Source organism: Jaculus jaculus, chromosome 14 (genome assembly GCF_020740685.1).
Source record: "Jaculus jaculus isolate mJacJac1 chromosome 14, mJacJac1.mat.Y.cur, whole genome shotgun sequence".
Classification (NCBI taxonomy): Eukaryota; Metazoa; Chordata; class Mammalia; order Rodentia; family Dipodidae; genus Jaculus; species Jaculus jaculus.
Genome location: NC_059115.1, coordinates 17,977,989 through 17,991,736, shown reverse-complemented (window position 1 = coordinate 17,991,736; position 13,748 = coordinate 17,977,989). Strand labels below are relative to the sequence as shown.

General features: G+C 37.5%; 1 protein-coding gene across 1 annotated transcript; it reads right to left on the bottom strand.

Moving 5' to 3' along the window:
* Positions 1-1,632: 1,632 nt before the first annotated feature.
* Positions 1,633-2,580, bottom strand: LOC123454625 (vomeronasal type-1 receptor 4-like). Its single transcript, XM_045133349.1, has one exon. The coding sequence runs from the start codon at positions 2,578-2,580 to the stop codon at positions 1,633-1,635; it is 948 nt and encodes a 315-aa protein (XP_044989284.1).
* Positions 2,581-13,748: the final 11,168 nt, after the last annotated feature.

The window sequence follows — 13,748 nt, the reverse complement described above, 5'->3', positions numbered from 1 at the left end:
ATCTGGCTTACTGTGGATACTAGGGAATTGAACTAGGCTCTCAGGTTTTGCAAGTAAGTGCCTTTAACTGCTGAACCATCTCTCCAGCCTCTTTAATATAGGTTTCTGAAGTATGTTATTTGTTGCTGTCAGGTTCACATTGCTGGTAGAAATCACCCAACCAAGAGCAGTTTGTGGGGGGGGGGTGATTTATTTTGGCTTACAGGCTCGAGGGGAAGCTCCTCAATGGCAGGGAAAAATGATGGCATGAGCGGAGGGTGGGACATCATCCCCTGGTCCACATAAGGTAGACAAGAGGAACAGGACAGTGTGCCAAACACTGGCAAGGGGACACTGGATATAATATCCATAAGCCTGCCCCAAACAATACACTGCCTCCAGGAGGTGTTAATTCCCAAATCTATATCAGCTGGGAACCTAGCATTCAGAACCCCTAAGTTGATGGGGGACACCTGGATCAAACCACCACATTCCACCCCTGGCTCCCATAAACTGATAACCACACATGATGTAAAATGCAATGCATTCATTCCATCTTTAAACGTCCCCATAGTTTTTATCAGTTCCAATGATGTTCATACATCCACATAGTCCAAGATCTTTTAACTGAACCATAATACCAAAAAATAACCTCACAAAACCCATAATGGCACAGAATATACACCCATAATGCAAAAGATGGCATTGGGTATAGCAAAGAAATATTCAGCCAATACAAGATTTAAAACAGCCAGGGCAAACATCAAACTCTGTAGTTCCAACTCCAATAAGTTAGTGACAAATTTCCAAGTCTGATAATTCTAACCATCAACAAGTCTCTGGAATTCCAATTCTGCCCATCCAGCTAGGCTACTCACAGTCCTGGAAAACACTGGCAAGGCAACACTGGCTATAATATCCATAATCCCACCCCCAACAATACACTGCCTCCAGGAGGGATTAATTCCCAGATCTCCATCAGCTGGGAACCTAGCATTCAGCACACCTAAATTTATGGGGGATGCCAGAATCAAACCATTACATGATTTGATGTTTGTTGGGACAACTTAATTCTTTATTACTTTGGTATAACTAACTGGGTCTCTCTTTTGCCTAACCTGAAAACACAGCATTATTGTGATTAAGAAACTGATAAATCCACATTTACTGGAAATACATATCTAATAAGAATATATAGCCACCTTTTTAAAAATGAAAACTGTAATTGCTTTGAGAGTCATGAACATTGATCTGTTTGACATTAATCTGTAATATTTATTTATTAGAGACAGAGAAAGGGAGAAAGCAAATGAGAGAGAAAATGGGTACGCCACGGCCTCTTAGCAACTGCACTCCAGATGCATGTGCATCTGGCATATGGTGGATCTGGAGAATTGAACCTAGATCTTTAGGCTTTGCAGGCAAGTGCCTTAACTTCTAAGACATCTCCAGACCTTAATCTGTAATATGTTCATAGATTTTAGTTGGAAGCCTTAGATTCCTAGCATATATACCAGGTGTTTTTCACTCAGGGAAAGGCAGGCATACAACACTGTGATTTCAATTGCTCCACTCCACTTCTCCTATTTGAATCATATAGTGGATGCAGGCAGTGGGGCACATCCTCTACCTGAGGACCCTTAAGAAAACCAATCACTCACAGAGAACTACTAGTAGACTTTTCATAATGTTTGCTTTAGAATGAGACCAAAAAGCAGAACTTGGTACTGTACAGTCATAGTTCATAATAAACGGACCAATAGTAGGAAAAGACAGAGAAATGAATTGAGAAATCTTTATAAGCCATGGACTGGTATTATTCAAAAGAGCTATACAACCATGTAAGATGGAGGAGAGAGTATAGAAAGCTAAAAATGTGGACACCAGTGTAAGGATGCTCCGGGTGGCTCGGGACTCAGGAGAGGTTCTGCTAGAAATTTTATAGCTGTGGATGTATTGAACCTGCTGCTTGTGTGTGTAAAGTATAACAACCATGGAGCCACTAGACCAGATGATGAGCCCGGAAAGTAAAACTTCAGGGAATACCCATAATGCTACATATAGCAATTCAGTGATTTTATTACTACCTATAGTGGAACAGTATTCATAGTCTCGTTTCCTTGTCAGATTTTTGATATTCCATGTGGTATGCAAATATAGAGGGAAAATGAAATTTATCAGGACATATAGGATCCAGCAGAGGAAAATGGAGAACCTAACATACTTGGGAGCTTTGAATTTAAGATCCTTCCAACAGGAGTTCCTGGGGCTCATGGTGATGGCCTGAAAGACACTCAAGAGGCACGTGGAGCTTAATGACATCCCCCTGCCCATTCTGTAAATATATAAAAAAAGACTACAACCCAAATCACTGAAGAGTTGTTTTAACCCAAAAGTTGCAATTGTGTGGGGCACTCCATGAAAGAGAATAATCAAGGAATTGGCTATATTCAGGTGTGTGAGAATCAAATCTGTGGGCTTTACTGTGTTTTCCTTGTTGTAAAGGACCAGATAGTAGGAAAGAAGATGGAAATTTCCCAGAATTCCAACAATATTCTGCAATAAGAACAATATACCTATTGCCAAATTCCCAGAGTCCATTCTTTAATTTAGCTTGTTTTCTTTTAAGTTGAAGCAGTAATCGTTCTTGCGAGCAAAATGAGCTGTTGAGAGCTGTTAGAGCCACCCACTGTGGTGCACATGTGTAGTCCTATTAGTTCTTCAGGTGGTTGACGAAAGAGAATAGCTTGAGGTTAGAAGTTCAAGGCACACCTGTGAAACACAGTAGGAGAAAGTCTAAAAACACGTTTGACTTTCAGCAGCGCTCAGTATTTTTCACTGAAAATTCAACACTAAGGCTGAGGTCATGTTAGACTTGGAGGTGAGAGAAAAGTGGGGTCAAGCACAAAGAGCTTAGCATTTCCAGCATAGCTGACATTTGACTCTCATGTTGTTCAAAAAGCACAATTTAATCACTTTGTACACCATAAAAAATCAGTTCTGAATGGATTCCTGTTAAAACCTCCTAAAGTAATAAAAATGTTAGAGTAACACAAGGGATATATTGGCAAACACAAATCAGGATTATTTATCAAATATTACAGAACACCTTAACATGTGGTTGAAATTCCCAAAAGATCATATTAAGGACTAGTTTTTAATCAAATCTTTGTTTCTCTCTCTTTCTTTCTCTCTTGCTTTCTCATGCACGCACACACACACCCTCACACACACAACACTGCGTGTGGAAAGAGACAGATATGGGTGTCGTAGCCAATATCAAACTCTTAGAGAACATACAAGAAATATAAATGGGGGGCTGGAGAGATGGCTTAGTGGTTAAGCACTTGCCTGTGAAGCCTAAGGACCCCGGTTCAAGGCTCAACTCCCCAGGACCCACGTTAGCCAAATGCACGAGGGGGTGCAAGCATCTGGAGTTCGTTTGCAGTGGCTGGAAGCCCTGGTGCAACCATTCTCTCTGTCTACCTGCCTATTTCTGTATCTCTCTCTCTCTCTCTCAAATAAATAAATAAAAATAAAATATTTTAAAAAAGAAATATATATGGGCAAAATATCCCAGCAGAAATGTTTGTAAAGATTCCTTCTAAATTAAAATACCCCCACTGCAAGAAAGAAGGAAGTTCAAAAAGTAAATAAAACTCACAAGCCACACACATAGCTTCTAACTCTGTAAGATTCACAAGGCCCCACACTAGGGAAATGCAGAAATAATCATTGCTGGGGAGAGAAGACTCTCCAACATGCAGAGCTGCTTCCAAGTCCTTCAGGGAGCTCCAGGGATACAGCTGTATGAGTCATCACCCAAGATAGGGTAGGTTTATCGGTAATGCATCTGCCTTTTAGTCACTCATGCTCCTGTAAAAAACTCCCATAAACACTCTGGGTCTTTGAGGGAGAAATGAGTGAATCAATTCTTTATTCATTTATGCCAGTGTTGGGTAAATAGCCATTTATTCTTGACTCCTCAGAAAAAAAGTCACAAAGTAAGAAATTCTTAAAAAAAAATGGCAATCTCAATAAATGACATATGGGGAAATGTTTAATTTCCTTGTGGAAACTACTGTCTGGTGTCATAATACTAAAAGCAAAAATAAAATAAAATTGGCACCAAATAGCACATTTGTCCAAGGATATTACTCAGCCAGGAACCTTGTGTACTGACAGAGGATGTCTATCTAGGTACCAAACTTTTTGGTAGAACGTACCTAAGTGAAACATATAAAACCCTACATAACAACTGACCCACTCCTATGAATATATACCAAGAAAAATGTGTACTTATGTCATGAAAGACAATTTCCTGAAATTTATGTGCCAATAATTGCCATAGTGGGGTCAATAGAAAGAATGTGCACATGACCTTAACCCTGTGTTATTCACACAGCAAAATTCTATATGGCAGTACTAACAAATACCAACAATCCATTCACAAATGTATCAAGTCAAAAACCATAGCTAGATGTGCAATCATTCTCAGTGTGTGCTTCCGTTTATATAATGTATAAAACAGGTACAAACTAGTCTTTCAATTGTCAAAGCTTAGGTCTCAATAGTCCCTCCAAATAGCCCAGAAGAACTTTGTTTTTGGAATAGCAAAATGTAGGCATGAGCTAAGCTGAGGACATCCTATGTTTTCCATTTGTATGATACATACATAAGCATATTTATTTTGTGAAATTCTACTGAGCTTTACATTTATGACTTTTGTTTGTTTAGTTAAGTAAGAACACATATAACACCACAAATAGAAAATGAATTGGGGGAAAGTTGCCACTTGAATGTGTTTGACCTGCTGCAGATGATTCTACAGTAGGAAACTTAGGAAGACAAAAGCTTTGGTCTTGATCCAAGCTTGAGTCTTTCCTAATATTAATATTTTTCACGTTATAATTTCTGGCTTTACTATAATATTAATCAATACAATAATGTAAATATTTTTTTAAAAATTTTCATGATATTTCTGATACTCTATTTGACAACCATGTATTTAGAAGATACAGCACTGCCCAGTGAATGCATACTACAAAAGAGGACAGTTGAAAATCCTATGTATTTGGGAGCTCTGGAAAGTTCTACAGACCTGGAACTTGGGAGTCTCTTGATATGGCTGCACACATGGAGAAGAAGATGATGTCTGCTCCCTGAGGATGGAAGGAAGTGTGCTAACTATCTTGGACCAAATGTTTCAACTTAAGAGTTCCCATGGTCCTGAAGACACCTTGAAAGATGCTGATTAGGAGGTAACTATGCACATGTACTTGAGAATAAAGCATGGGGCCTCAACCTACATTCATTGTAGGGAGCAGAAAATGATAGTCCAGGAGATCGCATTTGACATTGGAGAAAAGGTTCATTGGTTAAAAGTGCTTGTTGCACAAGTAGGTTCATGTTCAGTTCCCCAGGAATCACATAAAGCTGGAAGTAAGTAGCACACGTGTTTGAAATCCAAATGTGCCTACTATGATGTGAGGCAGGATCTGGAGGACATGGACACTCATTGCTCAGGTAGTTATGCCTTCGCAGTAGCAAAACAAGAGAGATCCTGAGTTAAACAAGGTGGTGGGCAAAGACTGATACTTGAATTTCCTCTCTGACTTTGACACGTGCCATACAGAGAAAGAGAGAATCTTTTGAATGTCTGAGATGTGTAGACCATTGTTATTTCTCAATCTCTAAAAGTCACTCTACCATTTCCTAGGGACTGATATTTATCTTCAGAGTAACAGATTCTGCCCAGTGACATACACTGTGACCACATTAATCATGTACTCTGAAAAATCAATATCCTCAGTGATGAAAGTTGCCTTAAGTTTGTTTTGTTATGATAATTCTAAGAGGAAGGTTATAAACTGTGAATAGTATTTAAATCATTGCTATGTACTGTGAATTTGGTATCTTTGAATTTAATATCTGAGTAAGGTAGAAATAATTTTAGCCTCATTGTCAAGACAAGATCTTATAAATACAAATTGTAAATTTATAAGCTGATGAAAGGTCAACCATGGACTTTAATGAGATGAATGCAGCCACCCCCATCTGTGCTCACAAAGCAATGAGAGCAATGTTTACAAGTATTTAGGTAGACCCACACCAAATTTATTTTCACAGCCTGTTATTTCATTTACATCACTTGCTTTTTATTATTCTGGCTGCAGTGAGCTTTAATTTAGGTACAAATATTTATCTTTTAGGGCAACATCAAATACCAAAATAGTTTCAGAGTTCCAATAAAATCTACTATACTAACTATAGTCTAATTATTTAAGAAACTATCCTGGGAAATTTGGATTTAATATTTGCAAGATTAACACCATACTAATGTAGGCTTTAGAAATATTCCTTACCATTCCAGGTACAAACGATCAGTAATAACTGTCTTTTTAAAATACTGAGGATGTGGAATTGAACTCACCACCTTGTACATGCTTGTAATCACCTTGTAATCACTGAGGTGAGCCCTGGTTAGTAGTAGTGATTATCAAATGAATTATTTAACAATATTTCTTTCTCCCTGAGCTCTGAAGTATGAAATACCACTAACCATTATTATATGGTAGAAATTAAGATTTTACTAATTTCAAGGTGAAACCTTTTATTTAATAATACCTAGGTAAAGTAAACTATTGGAAATAAAGCAAGATTGATGAAAGTCACTGTTAGCCCTATTATTGACAATTTTATGAAAGACTTAAGTGCAAGGGAGATATAAATAGAATTTAGAGGATATGAAAACTTATAAAAGTTCAAAGAAGAAAGTGAACTCACCATTGTCATTCACTCCCGGTGTTTCATAAATGCAGTGTGGTGCAAAAACACTTGTAGCCCACAGACAGATCCAGAACCTGGTTTCTTCCTGAGACTTGATGGTTCTTAGAGCTCTATTCTAATCATTGTTATAGCCACGAAGACAGTCTTACATGCCTCTACTAATAATACTGAGAAAATCGTCTGTGATTGGTAAGAAGAGGTAGTATGACTATCAGAGCAATTCCATTTCTACAGTACCTCTAAGCATCATGAAAGTCTGAATTAAATAGCATTGGTATTGTCAAATAACAATGAATAAGAACAAAGACCCTTGTATTTTTACTTCACAGATCTTAGTCAAGGAATTTTTTCCTCTTCTTTGTCTGCATTTATGCTGCATCAGTTTCTACTACAGAACAGTTTTGCTAAACACAAGTATTTACATGCACCTTCTTTCCTTGGTTTCCCTGCCAATTGTAATGCAGAGCGCTCACCTTATTCCTTCCCTGATCAGAACCTTTGGCTCTCTGTGCAGATCCTGACATTACATCCAGCATTGTGGTGGAGGGAGGCAGCTCTACCCTGAGATAAAGGTCAGCGACTGTCTGATCTCACCTCCCTTTAGACTCAATTTTCTTTTGATTTGCAGTAGCAATGACAACAAGGGGAATGGGAATCATACACTTTTTTCTGAAACTTTTTCCACTTGCCAATTATCAGTCTAATTACGAGTGTCTTATGTCCTTGAAGAAACAAGGTAACAAGGTGTTGGGAGGAAGTTCCCTAGTTTTCCATGATCTGTGAAATCTGACAGGGACTCTTGTGGAAAGTACAAGAAACACTGAGATCTGATTTATGAAAGATATGGAAAGAAGCTTGTGTTCCCCAGATTACTGGCCTCCCTGAGTCCTACACATAATCAAATGACTTGTTAACTTTCAGATTCCTAACATGCTCCAACATACAGTACTTGGAAAAAGAACAGAATCAGCCAAGTATGTAATAAAGGTTAAGTAGTGAAACAGTTATAAAAGGAACAATATCATGTCATAATTTTTGTTAGAAATCATTACAGTTAAGTACCCATTAGTTTGAAAACTATATATAAACATTTTAAGATAAGTTACAAATACTGACTGTACAGGAATTCAAAAAAGAACAAAGAGAGTTATAAAGAGAGTTACTGCCCCTCACAAATCAAAGCACCTCCATTAATAGGTCAACTGGAAAATTATATTCTTTTTAATAACTGTTACATAAGCTCAGGCTACCCCCTTTATCTAAAATGTTTAGTGGATACTAAAATAATAATGTACATGTATTTTTGAGTATAATATGTAGAAATAATGATTTAGCAATTAATGAAGAGACATAAAATTAATAATCAACAATTAAAGAAAGAAAGATAAGGAGGGAGGGAGGTAGGGAGGAAAGGAGGAAGGAAGGAAGAAAGTAAGGAAGAGAGGGACAGAGAGAAGGGAGGGAGGCTGTTGTAGAAATTCTCTGGAAAGATCACTCCACTGCCAGTATGAGTTGAAGTAAAGTTTATAGCCAAGGGTAGGGGTAAGTGAACAAACTAGATTTGGCAATTTGCATATCTATCATTTCTGTAGTCAGGCACTCCAACAATCAACTTCATTTTACATTGTTTCAGCCTAAACTCTCTTTTCTTCTTATCATTCCTTTGGGCCCTTTATGGACAGTTTCTTCTTTGAGATTTTTCCATCTACTGACAAAGGTAAGTTTTAGCTCCTCAGCAATTAACTCTTGTATAAACTCAGTGAATAAGTTCAGTATTATTTTAGATATTCGAGGTTTTTGTGATTCCAAATGAATTTTTGGATTGTTTTTTCTATTTCCATGAAGAATGCTTTTGTAATTTTGATAGGGATTGCATTAAATGTGTAGATTGCTTTTGGGAAGATTACCATTTTCATAATATTGATTCCTCCAATCCAGGATCAAGGGATGTTTCTGCACTTTCTAGTGTCTTCTGCAATATCTCTCTTGAGTGTCTTAAGGTTATCATTGTAGAGTCCCATTTCAATATAAAATACCTTGGAATAACGTTAACCAAGGAAGTAAAAGATCTATATAACGAAAATATAAAAACTCTCAAAAAAGAAATTGAGGAGGACTTGAAACAATGGAAAGACCTCCCATGCTCCTGGATAGGCAGAATTAACATTGTGAAGATGACAATCCTACCAAAGGCAATATATAGATTTAATGCAATTCCAATTAAAATCCATACAGTGTTCTTCACAGACATAGAAAAAATGATCTCAAATTTCATATGGAAAGGCAGAAGGCCTTGCATATCCAAACATATCCTCAGCAAAAGAAATACCTCTGGTGGCATCACCATACCCAATATAAAGTTATACTACAAAGCCATAGTAATAAAAACAGCATTGTACTGGCATAAAAGCAGGAGTAGAGACCGATGGAATAGACTTGAGGACCCGGATTTTGGGCCAAGCAACTATAGCTACTTGATATTCGACAAAGGCCCAAACAATATAAACTGGAAAAAAGATAGCATCTTCAACAAATGGTGCTGGACAAACTGGATAACCACATGCAGGAAACTAAAACTTGATCCACACATTTCACCATGCACAACACTCAAATCCAAATGGATCAAAGACCTCAACATAAGACCAGAAACTCGAAAACTACTGGAAGAAAATTTAGGAAGTACCTTCCATGATATAGGAATGGAAAAAGACTTCCTGAATAAAACCCCAGTGGCTCAAGTTCTTAAACAGTCACTCAACCATTGGGATCATATGAAGCTGAAGAGTTTCTTTACAGACAAGCATATAATAAGCAAAGCCAATAGAATACCCACAGAATGGGAGAAAATATTTGCAGGTTATCCAACTGATAGAGGCCTTATCTCTAGAATTTACAAAGAGCTCAAAAGTCTAAACAATAAGAAGACAAATACCCCACTCACAAAATGGGGCACAGAGTTAAACAGGCAATTCACAGAGGAAGAGATACAAATGGCAAACACACACCTAAGAAAATGTTCATCATCCCTAATCATCAGAGAAATGCAAATTAAAACAACTATGAGATTCCACCTTACCCCAATAAGGATGGCCAACATCAAAAGGTCAAATGAAAATAAATGCTGGCGAGGATGTGGAGAAGCAGGGACACTCATTCACTGTTGGTGGGAATGCAGGATGGTACAACCACTTTGGAAAGCAATATGGAGACTCCTGAAAAAGCTGACTATAGAAATACCAACAGACCCAGTTATACCATTACTGGGCATGTACCCTAAAACCTTCAAACCAAAAGCCAGAGAGATTTGCTCAACCATGTTTGTGGCAACCCCTCTCCTCTTGACTCTTCTTCCCTGTAACTACAGAAAGGCTTGCCAGGGACTTTCTCACTTACAACACAGACAAAGACAATTTGATTTGAGAGAATGAGTTCCTCACATGACTTATTGATATTAGTGATGCAGTATACTTTTTATAGTAAATTAGTGCATAAGAAGCACAATCGAACTCCTGCTTAGCAAATCTGCTTCAGGTTCCCAAACATTTATCTCATTTTGTCTTAATATGATGTTTGCTATACAGACTGCGCAAAGTTATATTTTCTGTTAAATATTTCTATTGCTCATTTGGCCTTTGTCCTAGTTACTATAGTCCTAGTTGAGATTTTCCAGTATTCACTAAGAACATATTTTGAAAGCCATGGACCATTCTCGAGTATTCAATTTACCTGAAACTTCTGTCACATTTTTGCTTTTTTAAACTAATAGTCATAATGAAATGTATAAATATTTTTAGTACTTATTTAATTTTACCATTCATTAGACATGAAAGAAACTTTTCACACTAATGTGAATGTGCCTGTTTATTTTTACATAAAACATTATTTCTATTTATTTTTATTTTCAAATCTCTTGCATATATGTAATGTCTTTTGATCAGATTCACACTCCTTACCTTTTCTTGTCCTTCTCTCATTTCTGCTGAAATCTTACTTCTTACTGACTACTCTTTTCCTACTTTTATTTACATTTTTTTGTGCCCCACTTAGTATAATTAGGGTAGTTGAATGAGTATGGCTGAGGGGTTATTTACTGAAGCATGTGTTACTGAACAGTGGCTACAACCTGAATGCATGTCTGTTGTCTACAACTAGTGACTGGTTATAGCCCCTCAGGGAAACGCGGAGCTCTATGTGCTGCTCCCCCACCCATGACAGAATGTTGACAGGATGAGCCGTGTGCAGATCTGTAGCTAAGCACAACTGCCTGACATATGTGGAAGACAAAGCTCAGCGCTGCTCCCCACCGCTGCCCCTCCCGTTTTCCTAATGTCCACTTTGCCTTGTAAGTGCTCATACAGGTGTTCCACTTGGGGCTGAGCACTCCGGCATCACTTATTCTCAGAGCCTTGACCAGTCATGACTCTGTGCAAGAACAGCCTCCAGAAAAGATGCTTCGATAACCAAGGCTGAGCACAACACTCATCCATGGATATAAACATGAATGTTTACTAGGCGTCTGACAGACACAGCATGTCCAATTAGCAAAACACTAGTAATAGTTTCCCCTCACCCATGCCTCAGTACTTATGACCTTGACAGACATTGGTTTTGATCTTGATTATAGTCTCAAACATTTTTTTCATTCCTATGGAGAGAGTCTTAAATCCAATCAGAAAGTGCTTGGTTATCCCCAGAATTGTCACACCAATAATGTAAATAAAGGAACATCTTGTCTGGTCAATTCTCACTTGAATGTTTTAAAGTTCTCATTTTAGGGATCCTTCACTTCCTTGGTTACATTTATTCCAAGGAACTTTATTTATTTATTTTGAGATAATTGTGAATGGGAGTAATTCCAAGATTTCATCCTCTGTATGTGTGTTGTTAGTATATAGAAAAAGTTACTGATTTCTGTGTATTTATTTTGTATCCTGCTATATTGCTAAAATTGTTATCAGCTCTAACAGTTTGCTGGTACAGTCTTTAGAGCCATTTATGTATAGAACAATACCATAGATAATTTGATCTTTTCCTTTCCAATATGTATCCCTTTCATGACTGTCTCTTGTCTTATTGCTACAGCTAAGACCTCTAGTATGATATTAAATAGAGTGGGGACAGTGGACACCCTATTCTTGTTCCTGATTTTAGTGGAAAAGTGTATCAGACAGCTTCAGGTTTGCTGAGATGAACTTTCAGACCAGCACAGTTATGGAGGAAAAGATATTTATTGAAGCCTACAGATCCAGGGGAAGTTCCCATAAATGGCAGAAGAAGCTGGCCTGCCTTTACAGGCCCAAGCAGAGAGAGAGAGAGAGGCACAAGCCTAAAAGGTCAAAAGCCACACAGCACACTTCAGGAACTCCAGCTAGGCACACTTTGCATATCTTTAGATTGAAATCTGAAACCCTCCACCAAAATTTAAGATCCACCCAGTGACATTGCCTCCAGCCAGGTAGCCAGCAGATGCAAACTACAAACAAACAACTGAATATATTGGGGTCATCTATTCTATTCAAACCACCACAGAAAGCTTCAAGTCCCAGACCTAAGTACAAGTATATCAATATTAATTTGGTAAACCAATGAGTTTATTGGGTTTAAAAAATTTTATTGACAACTTCTATAATTATAGACAATAAACTATGATAATTCCCTCCAAAAAAATAAAAATAATAAAAAAGCTTCAAGTATTTTCCCAATTTAATATTATTTGCCTGTAGGTTCATCATAAATAGCCTTTGTTATGTTGAGATATGTTCCTTCTATTCCCAGTTTCTGAAGGGATGTTGGATTTTGTTAAATGCCTTTTCTGCATCGATTGAGATGATCATGTGATTTTTGTTCTACAGCCCATTTGTGTAGTATATTACATCTATTGATTTGCATATATTGAGCCATCCATGAATCTATGGTATGAAGCCTACTTGGTCAGGGTGAATGATCTTTTTGATATGTTCCTGTATTCTGTTTGCCAATATTTTGTTGAGTATTTTTGAATCTATGTTCATGAGGGAGATTGGTTTGTAATTTCCCCCCTTTTTTTTTTCTCATTCTGTATTTGTCTGGTTTTGGCATCAGGGTGATGCTGGCTTCATAGAATGAGTTCAGTATAACTGCTGCCTTTTCTATTTTATGGAAAAGTTTGAGAAGCAGGTCTGGTAAAATTCACCAGTGAATCCATCTGGGACTGGACGATTTTAGTTGGGAGACCTTTCATAACTGCTTGGATTTCCATACTTGTTATAGGTCTATCTAAATGGTTAATCTCATCATGATTTAATTTTGGTACATCATATAAATCTAGGAAATCATCCATTTATTTCAGATATTCAAACATAGAGGTATATATATTCTTAAGGTATGTTCTTATGATTTTCTGAATTTCTTTGGTTTTAATGGTTTGTTGTAATGGTGCCCCTTTTATCTTTAACTTTATTAATTTTTGTGTCTTCTCACTTTCTTCTAGTCATATTTGCTAAGGGCTTCTCAATCTCATTTATCTTTTCAAAGAATCAATTTTGTTTCATTGGTTCTTTGGATTTTTTTGTTTTGTTTCTATTTCATTAATTTCTGCCCTAATCCTTATTATTTCTTTCTGTCTGTAAGGTTTGGCAGTGATCAAGACCACAGAGACCTCTCTGAGGCAAAGATGGAAGCTTTTATTTTGGAAAAGCACAAGCTTCCAGGACTGAATCTGAAGAGCAGAGCAAAGCCAACTTTGAGATTCCAGATAGTGGACTATATAGAGCTCTTCAGTTGGGGGAAGGTGAGGAAGGGAAAAGAACTCCTTTGTTCTTTACATTAGCCATTTCACATAGCTAGGGTATGAGACCAGAAGTGACAAGGTGGGAGATAAGGAGGCAGGAAACCTAGACCTGAGGCATTGTTAGGCAAGAAAGGGGTAGTGGCTGGGCGGTTTCTTGAGGAACGTGGATGACCCACTTCCTTATGTTTCTGTCACCCTCCTGCTGTCCTCA

What these genes read in the sequence shown, in the direction of transcription:
- LOC123454625 (XM_045133349.1), bottom strand. Translation starts at nt 2,580, where the DNA reads ATGGACTCTGGGAATTTGGCAATAGGTATATTGTTCTTATTGCAGAAT.